This window comes from Electrona antarctica (genome assembly GCF_951216825.1).
Source record: "Electrona antarctica genome assembly, chromosome: 2".
Classification (NCBI taxonomy): domain Eukaryota; kingdom Metazoa; phylum Chordata; class Actinopteri; order Myctophiformes; family Myctophidae; genus Electrona; species Electrona antarctica.
In genome coordinates this window covers 22,874,290-22,891,228 of record NC_136807.1, presented here as the reverse complement: position 1 = coordinate 22,891,228, position 16,939 = coordinate 22,874,290, and the positions used below count along the sequence as shown (strand labels likewise).

The following is a 16,939-nucleotide window of genomic DNA, read 5'->3' as shown; positions in this document are numbered from 1 at the left end:
GGCGTGTTTCCGGTCAAGTTAAGTAATGTACACCAAGGATGCTCCTGTGACGTCACAAAATAGCAGACAACCAAGCATTTTCAAATTGAAATTAATTCATCAATTCATCAATTTATTATCATTAATGTATTAATTCATTAAATAAATAAATAAAATAACCTACACACACGCACACGCACGCACACACACACACACACACACACACACACACACACACACACACACACACACACACACACACACACACACACACAGTATTGTCCATATTGACATTGTAATAATAACTGAATAAATAGACAAATAAACCATGTTTTTCCTTTTTTCTTTAAGGTCCAAAGTCCAGTTAACCAGTCCAAAGCATTTCAGCTTCTCTTTTGCGGTCTTCCATCTACGTCACGCGTGCATCCTTGAGGCACACAGGCCGTAGTATGTTTCCGGTAAGGAGCAGCAGCCAGCAGCAGCAGGCCTGTTAAGACAACACAGTCACAATGTATCTGATGTATGTAAGGTTTAGTTAAAACAAAAACTAAATAAAAACATCCGCCTCGTGGACCAGGCTGGTGTCGGTTTGGCGCCGACCCCTTTGATCATAAGAACCGCTGTGTGATCGAAGCGTCCCGGACGGACCCGGACCGGGACCGCGATGGAAGCCGAGTTTCGGGAAATCGATGAGCCCGGCAGTTGGAGCGCCGTGTACCAGGTATCCGTTAATGGGGTTCGGTTGGTTCTTCTGATCGGTACATGAAGGGGTTAATCAATTAGCTAATTAACTGGTTGTGATGAGAGCAGCCGCGGTCCAAATGAAGACACGACGTGAATGATCACCAGTGTTGTGTTGTGTGACTGTGTTTAGTTCCTCTATTACTTCAGAGCCATCCTACTGTTCCTACATGATTGATGTTCGGTGTCCCGTATATGCTGTTATACAGGGCTCTGGTCTTCAACGTTTGTCAGGCCAAGGACCCCTTAGCAGAGAGAGAGATGAAGCAGGGACCCCCACTACACACTATTTGCAGATTCAACTTTTTTCATAGATTTCAAATGAATTCATAGATGGCTTCATAGACTTGTTTGGCAGCACTATCACATTGTATCAATGTGTAGCATTGTGTTGAATTCATGTTAATGTGTATTTTCAGACATGTATCCAGTTAGACCGTCAAAGTAAACTTGACCTTTGGCTCTGTACTAGCCCGTCTCCGGACCCCCCGGGTTGAGCTCCTTTGGACCTACCACGTAGGGTCCGGTCTCACCGGCCTCAAGCGACATGGGATGCCATCTGATTTCCCCTGACTTAGCCCTGTGCTGCGGTGTGGGTGTCACGCTGACATATTCCAAACGAAGCATATGAACGCTATAGGAGACAACGAACCATCTGACCCCCCCCGCGAACGGCTCAGAAGCCGTTAAGTATTTTTAATGTTTGTACGACCGTTTTGCCAGCTCTGAAATTCTCTCTTCGGTCCCTCCTTGTTGACATCTCGGTTGGCTAGCTGCGCCTACGAGGCGCGTAGGGAGGCGCTGCTAGCCAACCGAGATGCCGAGAGGCGGTACAATGGGATGTCAACAAGAGAGAATTTCAGAGCTGGCAAAACGGTCGTACAAACATTAAAAATACTTAACGGCTTCTGAGCCGTTCGCGGGGGGGGTCAGATGGTTCGTTGTCTCCTATAGCGTTCATATGCTTCGTTTGGAATATGTCAGCGTGACACCCACACCGCAGCACAGGGCTAAGTCAGGGGAAATCAGATGGCATCCCATGTCGCTTGAATCCGGTGAGAAGGAACCCTACATAAAGTCATCAAAATGTCAGAAACTTTAACGTAGGGTTCCGAAAGGAGCTAGCTCTGTACTTGCTCTGCTCTTGTTTCCGTATACACCAAAAATAGTGAGCTTGTAGATCTGCTATTTTCGGCTAAAGTTGTCCCCAGAATAGGGTTGCTATGTGACATGGGTTCAAGGGTTGATGCAAAAATATTTTATCCCATGATCACAGAGATTTGGTAGCCCCCCTGTATTAACTCTTAAAGGGACCCCTTCACCCCTGGACCTAGGGGTCCTGGGCGCCCTGTTGAAGACCCCTGCTGTACTTTACCAATGCTTATTTAATGTCATGGACCCCCATCTGAAATGTATTCTTTATACCAGTGATTCAGGGACACCCATACAAGATTTGTTTTTAAATGTTTCAAAAATATATTTTAAAAAATGTTATTTTTGAGTGGTGTAAACCACTCCTACAACTGGCTTTTGTGTGCATAAAAAAATGACCATGGTTGCTATGTTCAAACATTTTTGATAAATGTATGTATCACACCTGGATGTGATTTCACAACTGGCTGTTTTTGCGCAGAGAAAATGACCACGGTTGCTACGGTCATCCAGTTCACCCGGGTGTGATTTCATTACGTCAGAAATTATTTTGAACATAGCAACCATGGTCATTTTTTTATGCACACAAAAGCCAGTTGTAGGAGTGGTTTACACCACTCAAAAATGATAGCTTTTTTTACTTAACATATTTTGTGTGATTTCATTACGTCAGACATTACGTCAGACCACAGCTGATCATGCTATATAAAACCTTACACCACTCAGTTCACACGGGTGTGATTTTTTAATATATAAAAAACAAACAAACAACACTACATATTGTATATTAACGTGTTGCAGATTAAGCTTTTTTAATAGATTTCATAGAGATGGCTTCATGTGGTGGCTCATGTTAATGTGTATTTTCAGAGATGTAGCCATTTAAACCGTCAAAGGAAACTTGACCATTGGGCTCTGTACTTGGTCTGGTCATTTTTGCCTATATACAACCTATTTGCAGAAAATAGCAGATCTACAGTAGATCTGCCAATTTCAGCTAAAGTTATCCTCTGAATAGGGATGCTAGAGTACATTCCAACCAGAGGAACAAACGATCACAGGTTTTAATAGCATTTCGTTTTATCTTTTCACACAGGAAATTCGTCAGCAGTCAAGTGAACTGCCGTGCAAACTCGCCAAGTTGCCTGAGAACAAAAGTCGGAATCGTTACAGAGATGTCAGCCCATGTAAGTAAAAATGGTAAATTTCAGATGTTCTCAAACATTTTCACGTGAAGGACCCCTGAATCGATATGTACTTGGCCGTGAACCCCCCACCCATCTGAAAAGCCTTTGTAGACACTATGGGTCAGTGTGGGTCATTGTCTTGCTCAAGGACACTTCGACACTAACCCGAACCCGGGGACCATCCGATTTAGTCAGGGAATATTATCAGTATAATGTCAAATCTGGGAATACATTTCTTACCAAGAATTTTCTTCACCAATGTGTTTGTTTGTAAAGGTGTCTACTAACATATCCCCTAGGGGAATTTTTGACAGCTGCTGAAAGTTGTCAACATATGGCAAAATGTTCTAAATTTCATTCTGCTTTAATAGCATGTGACGTGTCAAACTAGGGGGGTTTCATCATTCTGAATCCATTCCAAGCATTAGTTTTGCACGAAAAACGGCCCTAGACACTTGCCCAAATGTGCCCAAATGAGCTGACCTCATCACATTTGTGATGACGGCTATGGCTGCTTGCTTGGAATGTTCTTTATTAGGAAAAGACCCCTTGAGATGTACCATCTCGTTTTCGAGGGGCTCCCAACACAGATACATGTCACAACATTATTGTACATGTAAACAGTAAAACAAAACAAATGACATACACCTAACATGGACAGGACAAAACACTAAACATTGCAAACCTTGAAAACCTTACAACCTCATTACATTACATTATAATGGTTGTATGGTACCCCAACTTTCAGCAGCTGTCAAAAATTCCCCTAGGGTGGTTGAATATAAACCAATGTGGGATATGTTAGTAGACACCTTTACAAACACATTGGTGAAGACAATTCTTGGTAAGTTATTTCATAACTTTTATAAAATTAAAGATTTTAAGACTACAAAGGGTATGAAATGGGCATATGTGGCCTCATCATGCATGTCAAGCTGGGGTCATTGAAATAAAACGAGCTGAGAATCGCTGACCAGGATGGCACTGCTGATGTTGGTTTCAGTGTAACCTTTTTCTTCCATGTACTGTAACTTGATAAGATGCTGTCAAAGCTCCAAGCTAGCTCAAAGCTCATCATACACATCGGAGTATGTTGACCGTTGAGAGGATTGAGATAGTAGTGTTAATTTTGTAGTTTTGTTTTGCCATCTTGCCATTAAGTTAATAGCAGGGTGGTAACTAGTTGCAACTTCCCATTGACAGCCCATACATCCAAACAGAAAAGTCCCATCTGATTGTATTAAACCACATCAAACTCACCTTTGCAGATAGAAAGAAGCTTTTCGTACAGCTGCAAAGTGTTTTGTTTCATAAAAATCCACCGTAGATATGTTATGAGCTACTGTCAAGAAAAAAAAAATTCTAAGTGAGTTTGGAAGTGCTCGTTGGATATCACTCGACGGCAGTGAGTACCGCCTGTTTTGAATTTGCACATAATGCAGGAGGTTGCTTTACTGAAAATGAGCGTTTCCAAACTCCAAAATTTAAGAAAAAAATAATCACCTCCAAGGACAGGAAGTAGCTCATAACAGCTCATGTCTACGGGTGGATTTTTATGAAACAAACACTTTGCAGATAGAAAGAGGATAATTCAAGCTTTTCATACAGCTGCAATGTTGGTGAGTTTGACATTGTTTAATACAATCAGATAGGACTTTTCTGTATGGGCTGTCAATGGGAAATTGCGGCTATTGTTTGTTTAAATGACAAACAAAATGTTCCTATCAAACAAAGATTCACCGGTAGTAACTCTGAGGACCCCATAGGCCAGTGGTTCCCAAACCGGCTATTTTCACTACCTCTTCATTATTATTATTTTTTTATGTGGAATTTCTTAGATGTGTATATTTGTTTGTTTTAAACGTTATAAAATACAAATATATATCACAATGGGGCGGATAAAGTCATTTGAAATACTTATTTCTTCCTTTGTTTTTCGTGACCCATAAAAATGGGTCTGTGACCCACAAATGGGTCCTGGTTAGAGACCCCTGTGCTAGCATTCTGTTGTGTTTTGCTTGCAGTTGACCACAGCAGAATCCGCCTGCAGCTGGGTATGAACGACTACATCAACGCCAGCCTCATCACGGTGGAGGAGGCGGAGAGGAAGTACATCCTCACTCAGGTACCGTGATGCTCAGGCCTTAAGGCATTACAAATTTAAGTTGACGATTAATTGTCACACAAATCATTTTGATGAATGATTCAATTGCATTGTTTTTATTTTGTTTTGCATTGAACATTGGAACGTTACAATTTGTATTTCTGTTTGCCTGTTAGGTTTCATAATCGCAAATTGCCCAGGGCAGATATGACAAATAATGTAATATACGAAGAAATCACTGACACATTTAATATATATTTGAATTTACAAAATAGTTGATCTAGAAGCTTACACAACACATCATTAAGTGTTGTGTTGTAAAAAGGTCTATATGTTGTCCATATATGTTGCCATATATTTAGTTCAGGTCCCTGGAACAAAATATTTTCAGATGGGGATCTGCATCCAAATACAGATAATTCTGGGGGTCCTTGACATGAAAAGGTTTGAGCAGCACTGATAAGGTTTTCAGAAAACTGTCAGAATTTAGAAAACATTTTGTAGAATCTTGTCTCAGGTCTTAATGGGCTAAAAATCTAAAATGACAGATGCTTTCCCGCATTTAATAGTTGTCGAGGGTGGGAGCAGCTTTGCTATGAGCTGGGAGTGATGGGGAGGGGTTTATTTACGTTCTGCAAAGATCTGGTATGCAGCAGCATTTCTAGTTTATAGAATGTTTCAGTTCCTTTTTCCCCAGAATGTATACATGGCTTGTGTACTAAATGGTTCCTTCCTCTGTGTACTAATGGCACTTCCTGTGTGTACTAATGTCACCCAAGTCAAAAAAGAAAAAGAAAGACATGCCATCTCTGGTTTACTTCCTTTAACTGTGAAGTAGGTGTAGGTGGCCGCTTTTTTAGGAGGCCCTGAAGCATTAGTCCATTATTTCCAATGGAATAGTGAACGTGAACACAGCTTCTGAACCATGCTTTAGTCCCATGGTCACTGAACTAAATATTGGACCCAATCGCCACCAGCCACACAATCGTCCCAAGATTTTCGTACTAAAATGCTTTTTTTCCCTTCTTTTTTTCTCCCAGAGAGACAAATCAGGAAAACATAAACCAGTACAATAACATTGCTCACAAGGTCTGCCGTCAGACCCCGGCAGTCGTCAGACCAAATTTGAGACCATTTGTAGGCTTTGTGTCCCAATTCGCCTCTAGTGCCTCCAAGTGGGATGGTCCATCTTACTGAATGACCTTTAACGTCACTTCCTATGTTTTCTGTCCCATCAGGGCCCTCTTCCCAACACGTGCGGTCACTTCTGGGAGATGGTGTGGGAGCAGAGGACCGTGGGCGTGGTAATGCTGAACCGTGTGGTGGAGAAAGGATCTGTAAGCAACACATTATGGTCACATAAAAAAGACTAAACTTGCAATTTTTATTGCACATTGTAGCACAGTGCTGTGTAGTCTGACCCACCAACATTATATACCTGTGCAGGTCAGAAATCCAGTGACTTGTAAATGTGTTTGCAGTTTGAGTTATGTTTTCCAACTTTTAATAATCTACTCCACTACATCTCAAAGGCAAATATTGTACTTTTACTCCACTATAATTATTTGAAAACTACAAAATAGCTGATCTACAAGCTCACAAAGCGACATTGTAGATCGGCTCTAGTCAAAGGAGCAGATTATGACTAATAACATGGAAAACATTTGAAAATGTATTTGTAACATTTTTCAACGCGGAAACAAGTATGACGAATATGCAATATAATTGCGATGATCTCAAACGCGATTATGTAATATAATTGTGAAAGGCCTAGTGAAGTGTGCTCAGTACTGAATATATCGTCGCTGTCAGGCAGAAACCTCTTCTCCATATTTTATTTTTTGTTTTTTTCATAAATGAATGGCCTACTTGATCATACCACAGCATCACACAAGTCACACACAAGATCTGCTACTTTTGAATTTGAATCCTGAAAAGTAACAGTTTTGGACATGAGGTTTCCACCCGACAGAGACGATAGACATTTGTAGGGCTTTTCCGAATTCAACAACTAATACACTTGTAAAGGATTACACACATGCACAAAAGGTAAAGAAACCTAAGAAAAGCAAAATGTATGTAATTATCATGCCATATATCATTGCTTTCAGGCAGAAACCTAACCTATTTGAACTTTTCTTTATGCAAATTAGTGCCCTTACTTGATCATACTACAGCGCCACACAAGCATCAATAGTATAGCAAATCGCTTTTTGAGCTTTACTTTGCTACTGTACTTTTGAATTTGAATCCTGAAAAGTAACAGGACATTAATGACAGACGGCACAAATGTGTTTTTGTAGGTGAAGTGTGCTCAGTACTGGCCACACAGGGAGGAGGGGGACGCCATCTTTGAGGACACCAACTTCAAGCTGACCCTCCTGTCTGAGGACGTCAAGTCCTACTACACCGTCCGCCAGCTGGAACTGCAAAACCTCTCTGTAAGCTTCTCCTAGCCCACTGGCTGGCCAATGTCTTCATGCCAGGGACCCCCCAATACGATTTATGTTGTTCCAGGGACCCTGGACCCAACAAGGTAGAGCCCACCCAAACGTGTGTCCTGCCCACCCAATCAAAAGTTATGGGGAATATTTATTTTTAGCCAAATATCAATGTCGGTATTACCATTTATCTTTTCTGATTGGGTGGGCAGCAGCAGCATTTTTAGAGAAATTTAGACCATCCTGAACACCGTTTGCCATCAGTGCTGTTAGCTGACACGGTGTTGATGGAAATGGTGTTTACTGTTGGTCAAAAAAGGAGAAGATAGATAGATGGATAAACTGATATGATGATTTACAGGGATTTGACCCCCCCCCCCCCCAAAAAAAATGTGGCTCTGTGGCCCTATGGCTGCTAAATGTCTCTCCAACCTTCTGCCTCTCTCCCCTGCAGACAGAAGAAAGGCGGGAGATCTTACATTTCCACTACACCACCTGGCCTGACTTCGGCGTCCCGGACTCCCCCGCCTCCTTCCTCAACTTCCTGGTGCGGGTCAGAGAGTCAGGGTGTCTACGGTCGGACCGGGGTCCCGTGGTGGTGCACTGCAGCGCCGGCATCGGACGCTCCGGGACCTTCTGTCTGGTGGACACCTGCCTCCTGCTGGTCGGTACTCGTCACTGCATCTCCAGTCGATTTCCTTTTTCTTTCTTTTTTTTTTATATTTGTCATGTCAAAGACCACCCAAAATAACATGTATTTGGCTGCAGACCCCCATCTTCTGAAAAGTATTTTGTGCCAGGGACTTCAGAGAGAGAGAGAAGGGGGGGGGGGGGATCTACATGCAACGTTTTTTGTTAAAAGGTTAAATCACTACCGTATATTGCGATAGTAATCATTGCTAGAGTGTTTGTTCAGTAACAGTGTTAAATAGCTCTATATTGTGATAGTAATCATTGCTAGAGTGATATTGTGATAGTAATCATTGCTAGAGTGATATTGTGATAGTAATCATTGCTAGAGTGTGTGTGTTAAATAGCTCTATATTGTGATAGTAATCATTGCTAGAGTGATATTGTGATAGTAATCATTGCTAGAGTGATATTGTGATAGTAATCATTGCTAGAGTGATATTGTGATAGTAATCATTGCGTGAGTGTTTGTTCAGTAACAGGAGATTCCATGTTAATACTTTACACTCTTTAATAATCTGAAAATACTTTTTCAGATCTTGTCAATAGAAAAATCCTATTGACCAGATTTTTCCTTCTGGTGAAATATTTTCTTTTCTGGCCAAAAAGTGCATTTTATATGTGTAGTGGGGATCAGAGTGCGTTCACTTAGGTCCACAAAACTGTCTTTGTATTGGTGAGTAGCGAAAGTGTTGCGTGCGCAGGAAGTTGAAAGTACCATAGCATTAAGGAAGCAGACGTCCTTCCAATGCTATGGACCAGAGCTAGTGGTCTAACACTATGGACCAGAGCTAGTGGTGTTAACACTATGGACCAGAGCTAGTGGTGTTAACACTATGGACCAGAGCTAGTGGTGTTAACACTATGGACCAGAGCTAGTGGTGTTAACACTATGGACCAGAGCTAGTGGTGTTAACACTATGGACCAGAGCTAGTGGTGTTAACACTATGGACCAGAGCTAGTGGTCTAACACTATGGACCAGAGCTAGTGGTCTAACACTATGGACCAGAGCTAGTGGACTAACACTATGGACCAGAGCTAGTCTAGGTCTCCCTGCTCTTCTACCAAGACATTTACATCCTGTGTCTGGTACGACACCTACTGGTTGACAAGTGGTATTACATGGAAGTCAAATCCCAGTGTCTAAACATAAACATGCATTGTAAATGCATTGGAAATGGCAGCGCTTGTGTGGGTTTTAACAGTTGAACTGCCCAAAACGGAAAACTTCAAACCCATCTGTTGACTGCCGAGAACATTATTTGTTTGATATTGGTGAGCGACACACCACAGTGTGTGTCTATTGCACAACATTCAAAACCGGAAGTCGTTGATCGGTCTGCAAAATGATTCCCCCTACCATTAGTCAGACATCCCGTTAGTCAGACTTGCGTGGCCGGTTAATACTCACCCGTGCTGCGGGTTAAAAATCACCTGTGGCTTCCTATGAGTGTTGGGTTAGGGTTTGGGATAGTGTTAGTTCAGAATTATGGGAGTTACGGTGTTCCCTTGAAAAGGGCTCTGAAGCCACAAATAGCTGGGCAAGGTCTATTTACTGGTTCCAACTGACGCTGAGCAGTATGTGTTTTAATCCCGGTTAGCACATAGTATATTGCAGATTTAATTAAATTCCAGGGGTACCAACTTAAAGCGTTGACTTATCCAAGACAAAAGTATACTGTACTTCCTTGTATGAACAATACTGGAAATAACTACAAGCTCACAACGTGTGTGACTGGCTTCTACGTGGTTGTAACATCCAGCTTTTGATGGATTGATTCAATACTTTATTCGTCCGAAATGTTAACGGCACGTGGTACAGTAACATGTATGCTAAAAGCACAACACAAAAAGGTCCTGGTGACCTGTTTCCATTGTGGTCCTATGTATTCATAACAAAGAACATAGCAAATAATATTTAGCCTGACGCTCATCTTGATTATTTTATTTTTTAATGGGCGTAGCTTCAGGGACTGGATCCAGGCTTTAGAATATTATTATTAACACATTAATTCATGTCATCAACAAATGCAAACATGTACACCTACTTCCTTCACAGGTGTTCCCGAGGAAAGGCTATGTTCCATTCTAGTCAAACAGAGCCAGGGTGCTGCTCTTGTGCCAGTTTTCAGATGACCAAAACTTGTTTTAACCATCGCTAATTGCTCTTTATCCACTGGTATTTTACCCTCTAGTTTTAAGGCTGCTCTTGTAAAACCCCTCCTAAAGAAGCCAACATTGGACCCCTCAGTTTTAGATAATTTTAGACCAATATCGAATCTTTCTTTTGTATCCATTTGAAAAAATAGTTTCAAATCAGCTTATTTCATTCATGAATTTTAATAATGTTTTTGAGGATTTTCAATCTGGGTTCCGTGCCGGTCACAGCACGGAAATAACTCTTTTAAAGGTCACAAATGACCTTCTATGCACTGCTGATTCCGGGTATTGTTCGATTTGAATACTTTTAGATCTTAGCTTGGCGTTTGACACTGTGTATTACTCCATTTTAATTGACCGTTTGTCAGAATGGGTAGGGATCAGGGACACAGCCCTTAACTGGCTGCGCTCCTATCTCACTGATAGGAGCTTTTCGGTGGCGATTGGCGATGCAAAATCCCCCAAGGATCAATCCTAGGCCCATTACTATTTTCAATCTACATGCTCCCACTTGGCCATATTATAAGAAAACATAAAATAAACTTTCACTGTTATGCAGATGATTCTCAGCTCTATATCCCCCTCAAACCTGGCAGCACAGATATATCCTAGCTTGTCTGTCGAACATTGTCGAACAAGTATCCCAGAACTTCCTCCAGCTAAATGATTCAAAATCTGAAATCCTCCTCTTTGGCCCCCCAAATTCCATCCCGCCTTCCAGTCACAGCTTGGCAACCTGTCCAATAACATCAAAGGTGTAGCCCGTAATCTAGGCGTGAACCCACCTGTTCACGATGGCTTTTACTTGAATTGAGTTTTATTTAGTTTTCACCTGTTTACTTGTGTTACATTTTTTTATTGTTTTATTCTACTGCACTGCATTTTATTCTGTATCGGAAAGCACATTGTTTTAAAAAGTGCTTTATAAATGAAGGTTATTATTATTATAAATGGAACAGAGCCTTAATTAGTATCATCGGTAACACCTGAAGGAAGTAGGGAAGCGGTCCGGAAGTAGGAAGAGTTATTCTGCGTGGATAGAGCCCATTACAAGCAACTACTGTATGTACAAATAAAGTGGCGGCAGTGAAAAATCAAACTTCCATCCCTTGTGTTGTGTGCGTGTGGCGTGCAGATGTCCATCCGACAGGACCCGTCCTCGGTGCGTATCCGCGACGTCCTGCTGGAGATGCGATGCCATCGCATGGGTCTGATCCAGACCGCTGACCAGCTGCGCTTCTCCTACCTAGCCGTCATCGAGGGGGCGCGGCTCATCAACGGAGACCACACCCTGAAGGCAAGTTTGTGGTTGCGCGTTTGTCGTGTACGCCGCTGTTCATTTTGACAGCAAATTTTTATGTCGCTTTTTAGTCGTACAGTCTTTTGAATGTATGAAATTCCATTTAGTTTTAGTCATATTTTAGTCGTCTGAAAACTGTTTTAGTTTACTAAATATTATAAGATTATACTTGACTAAATCTACAGTTGTAATGCATAATTCACACTTGTCATAAATATAGCCTACAATAGTCTACAAGCTCTAGATTAGCTATTTTCAGAGCGGGACGCATGTGTGCAACCAAGCATAAAACGACTTGGATCTCTTCTCCACTGGTCCCTCCCTAAGATTTTTTTATTGTTGACGAAATTGTCAATATATTTGTTATAATTTGTCATAATTGCTTATTGTTTTATTTATCAATCGAAGAAATTAACACACCACACACTAGGATTTAGAAGGTGGGATAAATATTTGTGTATGTCGGTCCTTCGTTCATCATTATCTCCATAAGCATCTGTATCAAACGTTGTGTGTTTGTTTGTTCAGGAGGAATGGAAGGAGCTGTCCAACGAGGAAGATCTTCCTCCACAGTTCTCTCCTCCTCCTCCTCCTCCTCGACCCACAGAGCCTCACAACGGACAGCCTGAAACAGAGACCACCTCCTTCTCCCCACCACACCACCACATCGTCCCAGAGACCACCTCCTTCTCCCCACCACACCACCACATCGTCCCAGAGACCACCTCCTTCTTCCCGCAACACCCCATCATCCAACAGAACGACCATGTCCAATGTCTCGGGTCAGTGTCAGCCATTTTCTTCATACTTCAAAAAATGTTTTTGTGTGATTTATTTTTCTTTCTTTTCTTTTTCTTTTTTTTAAAGGTTAAAGCACTATATTGTGATAGTCATTCATAGATTATGTGTTCAGTTATTCAGTTATCCATCTGTATCTTATCATATCGTTAACAGTTCCTCGCCACAGCCGGAGCTGCGAAGGAGGACTGTCGCTGAAGCCCCGCCTCCTCCTGCCGAAGCCCCTCCCCCTCTCACTGAAGCCCCTCCCGCCGTTCCCCCCTCCTCCTCCGATCAGCGTGAATGTCCGGCGGTCTGCGAAGAACAACAGACCTCCAAACCCCAGCAGCAGCAGCAGCCGGCAGTGCCGCACGGGACAGAAAAACAAGCAGAAGAAGAGTCCTGGAGCCCCCTGCTGGCCAACGTGTGCGTCGGCACGGCGCTGGCCTTCGGCGCCTACGTCTGCTACCGAGTCTGTTTCCACTGATGTCTGTCCTCAGAGCCCACTCCGCTTCCTCTACTCCGCTTCCACTACCGGGTCTTTTATACTGCAGCCCCAGTGGATTGTTTGGACTTTAGAGCGGTCACCTCTTTTATCTTTTTTTTTTTTTAACCACTTGAACCCTAGCGTCCCTAGAGGCGAAAATAGAGCATAGCAGTGGTGGCCATTTTGTTTACCGGCCCTGGTTCCACAAATAGAAAGCCCATTCTTTCTTTTTTTTTCAAGTTACAACTTGTAACTTTGCCGTGGTGTGCGGTTTTCAAATGTTTGTCCAGGTGGAGCCTGGATCGCTTGGTTCCAAACTCAAAATAATTCATTTAGGCCTAAATATTTAGGGAAATGGGCTGAATGGATAGAGCCAGTATACAGCTATGCTCTATAGCCCATCTACAAGCAAAACACATCTTGTGAGCTTGTAAGACGGGGCAATTTTCGAGATTTTGTGTAGACTTAGGGAAATACTAGAGGGTCTGGTAGAGAGCCCTGGGGGACCCCGGACATCTTACTTAGGGTTTAAGTGGTTAATTAGCGATGCAGTGTCGGGGGGGTCGTCGGTGTGTCCCGCCCTCCTCGCCACCTCGTCTTAAACCCTTCAAAAACCTTCACTTTGGATGCTCAGGACGTCACTGTTTTCAGGTGTCACATGACCCCCCCCCCCCCGTGTGTGTGTGTGTGTGTGTGTGTGTGTGTGTGTGTGTGTGTGTGTGTGTGTGTGTGTGTGTGTGTGTGTGTGTGTGTGTGTGTGTGTGTGTGTGTGTGTGTGTGTGTGTGTGTGTGTGTGTGTGTGTGTGTGTGTGTGTGTGTGTGTGTGTGTGTGTGTGTGTGTGTGTGTGTGTGTGTGTGTGTGTGTGTTACCAGTACCAAATGTAAAACGCAGAAGTGTTCTTCCATTTCACTTCCACTTCAACCCCTCGCCCCGTTACAGTCTAAAAAGCAGTGGTTCTCAGACTCTTTCCTGACCCCCCAGAAGAGAAAGTTTCTTAATAATTTCAAGGTTAAAAAAAGAAATACCAGCAGATCCAAAATAGCAGATGTACATACTTGCAGTGCGGCGATGCAAGCTTGTACATTTGCTATTTTTTTAATAGCCAACATAAAAATGGATAAAGTGGTTAAAATGATTGTGACGCTGTATCTACTTTTGCTAGGGACTCCCCCCCCCCCCCCCCCCATTGGAGGGGGGGGGGGGGGCTGTCCCCCCAGGACGGACCCCACTTTGAGAACCACTGGTCTAAAGAGGCTGGACTTTGACGAACACATAATTAATAACACATTAGGGCTGGGTCATATGGACAAAATATAATCAATAATAATAATAACACAATAACATCATATTTTTTACTAAATACCTCAAAGTTGATATTGTGACTATTATATGATATTGTGGGCGTATCCGTTTTCTTAAAAGTAGGGCTTACGTCATTTAAAACCAGGAAAATACAACACTTAGGTCATGTCATGTGATGTCACGGTATTACCAACTCTAGTATCGTATCACGATATATGTATATAATTATCGCTGTCGGGTGGAAACCTTGTACTGTATGTCCAAAACGGTTACTAATAATAATAATAATATCCTGTGTTCAAATAGATCCAATGTAGTTATTATTTTGTCTCAAGCTCTTTTTGATATTTTTCATTTATCAAATCCACAAACGCAAAACAAAATCTAAAATAGTATGACAAGAATTAAGAATGTATAGGACATTAATTACGAAAACACAAAAAGTTCAAAGATGGAGATAGGCGGTTTCTGCCCGACAGCGATAATGTTGCCCAGGCCTAAAAGAGATACCAAATGATTTAGTTGTACAGATATGTCAAGCTGGAGCAAAAACACAGAAACCGGAGGAGGGGGGGTGGGGGGTGGATCTGGGATGCATGCAGAGGTTTGGGATCCATGCTTTGGCTGGGTTGGGATCCCGGATCCAGGTCCAACATTGAGGAACGGGAATCGGTTCCATCAGCGATTTGTAACTGGGTTTTATCACACTGTCAGAGCTGGTTATGTGATCCGCTAACCGCTATACAATTACAATGCAGGTGGTTCTCAAACTTTTATTCAAAGGACAACCATAACACCTGAGTGTACAAATGGAACCAAATTAACCCATTTGGTTCCATTTGTACACTCTCATAGTTACAGACCTGTAAGGATCCATTCGGTTCCATTTGTACGATCTCATAGTTACAGACCTGTAAGGGTCCATTTGGTTCCATTTGTACACTCAGAGTTAGACATGTAAGGGTCCTTTTGGTTCCATTTGTACACTCAGTTACAGACATGTAAGGATCCTTTTGGGCAACCGAAATGGTTAAAATCCTAAAGGATGTGGAACCTAGTTAGGATCTATGCTTTGTGGACTCGCTGGCTGAGTGTGTAGGATTTTGCATGCTCATGCGTGCACAAGAAAAATCCTGTTCCTTAATTTGTGGGGAGATTTTTCTGCTGATGCTTGAATTGTATCTGCTTCAGTGAGACATATTCAAGCTGATGTAATGACACTTATAAGTCAAAATGTGAAATGTTAATCTGGTGCCTCCTGGTCTTTCTGGGCTGTTTCGAATGGAAAACATAAGGCATCACTTCTCAAGCCTTTCATGTCAAGGAGCCCCAAACTGATATGTATTTGAGCGTGTACCCCCATTTTGTGCCAGGGACCGTGTGTGTGTGTGTGTGTGTGTGTGTGTGTGTGTGTGTGTGTGTGTGTGTGTGTGTGTGTGTGTGTGTGTGTGTGTGTGTGTGTGTGTGTGTGTGTGTGTGTGTGTGTGTGTGTGTGTGTGTGTGTGTGTGTGTGTGTGTGTGTGTGTGTGTGTGTGTGTGTGTGTGTGTGTGTGTGTGTGTGTGTGTGTGTGTGTGTGTGTGTGTGTGTGTGTGTGTGTGTGTGTGTAAAGATTTGCACAAATTGTCATGATTTTTCAAAAAATAGTAGATCTACAAGCACTATGAGCTTGTATGTCTGCTATTTTTGAGTAGCCAAAGTGTTAGCTAATGTAGCATCACAATCATTTTAACCTGCAAGCTTGTACATCTGCTATTGTCGGCATTTGCATTTGGTAGCTATGCTACCAAATGCATATCAGTTTGGGGGTCCTCGACATGAAAGGGTTTGAGAACCACTGCTGTAAAGAGATTGATTGGAGAATGTTCAGTTTATGTTCATGACTCTGAATGATTGACATGACTTATAGAATGATTGACAGGACTTATAGAATGTATCCATAATGTCTTCTCCACGGACACACATATATTTTTTCATATCAGGTTTTTTGTTTCTTTCTTTTTCCTGCTTTGCAGGGCCCCACGGCAGCCATGATTCGTTGCTTCAGGTTTTTCTATACTGAACTTGAAAAAACACAAACAAACCATGTATTTTTTTAAATTTTCATCCGTCATTGTTTTCCTTTTTTTTTTAAATAAAACAAAAGCCTACTGCAGATTTGTTCTGTTTTTTTTATTCTTTATGTATGAACATTTTTTAACTTTTAATCTCTTATCCCAGGGGTCTTCTACAGAGGGTCCTCAGAGTTACTACAGGGGGGGCTCTATTTTATTATTAACCATTTGAACACATATTGAAATTGTATTTCCTTTAGAGGATAGCCCCATGGATAGCCCCTTGAGATGTATCATCTTGTTTTAGAGGGGGTCCTGCATCCCTGGTCTGGGGTGGAACATTATAGCTGAAAATGGCTGATCTACAATCGCAGTGCGACACATTGTCAGCTTGTAGATTGGCTATTTTCAGTGGAGAGGGTAAAAAGCAGGCCCAACAGTAAAGTTTATGACGTATTGAAGGTTTAAGTGGTTTAAATGTCTGAAAATACACATTAACATGAATCCAGCATAGAAAATATTTGTAAAGAAATCTATTTACACAACCCTGATGACAGTTGAATG

At 42.1% G+C, this 16,939-nt stretch overlaps 1 protein-coding gene across 1 annotated transcript; it reads left to right on the top strand.

The window, feature by feature from the left end:
* Positions 1–392: 392 nt before the first annotated feature.
* ptpn1 (protein tyrosine phosphatase non-receptor type 1) lies at positions 393–16,474 on the top strand. Its single transcript, XM_079495957.1, has 9 exons — positions 393–700; positions 2,969–3,059; positions 5,084–5,184; positions 6,402–6,500; positions 7,467–7,604; positions 8,059–8,268; positions 11,592–11,753; positions 12,285–12,538; positions 12,711–16,474. The coding sequence occupies exons 1-9, from the start codon at positions 644–646 to the stop codon at positions 13,018–13,020; spliced, it is 1,422 nt and encodes a 473-aa protein (XP_079352083.1). The 5' UTR covers positions 393–643; the 3' UTR covers positions 13,021–16,474.
* The last annotated feature ends 465 nt before the right edge of the window (positions 16,475–16,939 follow it).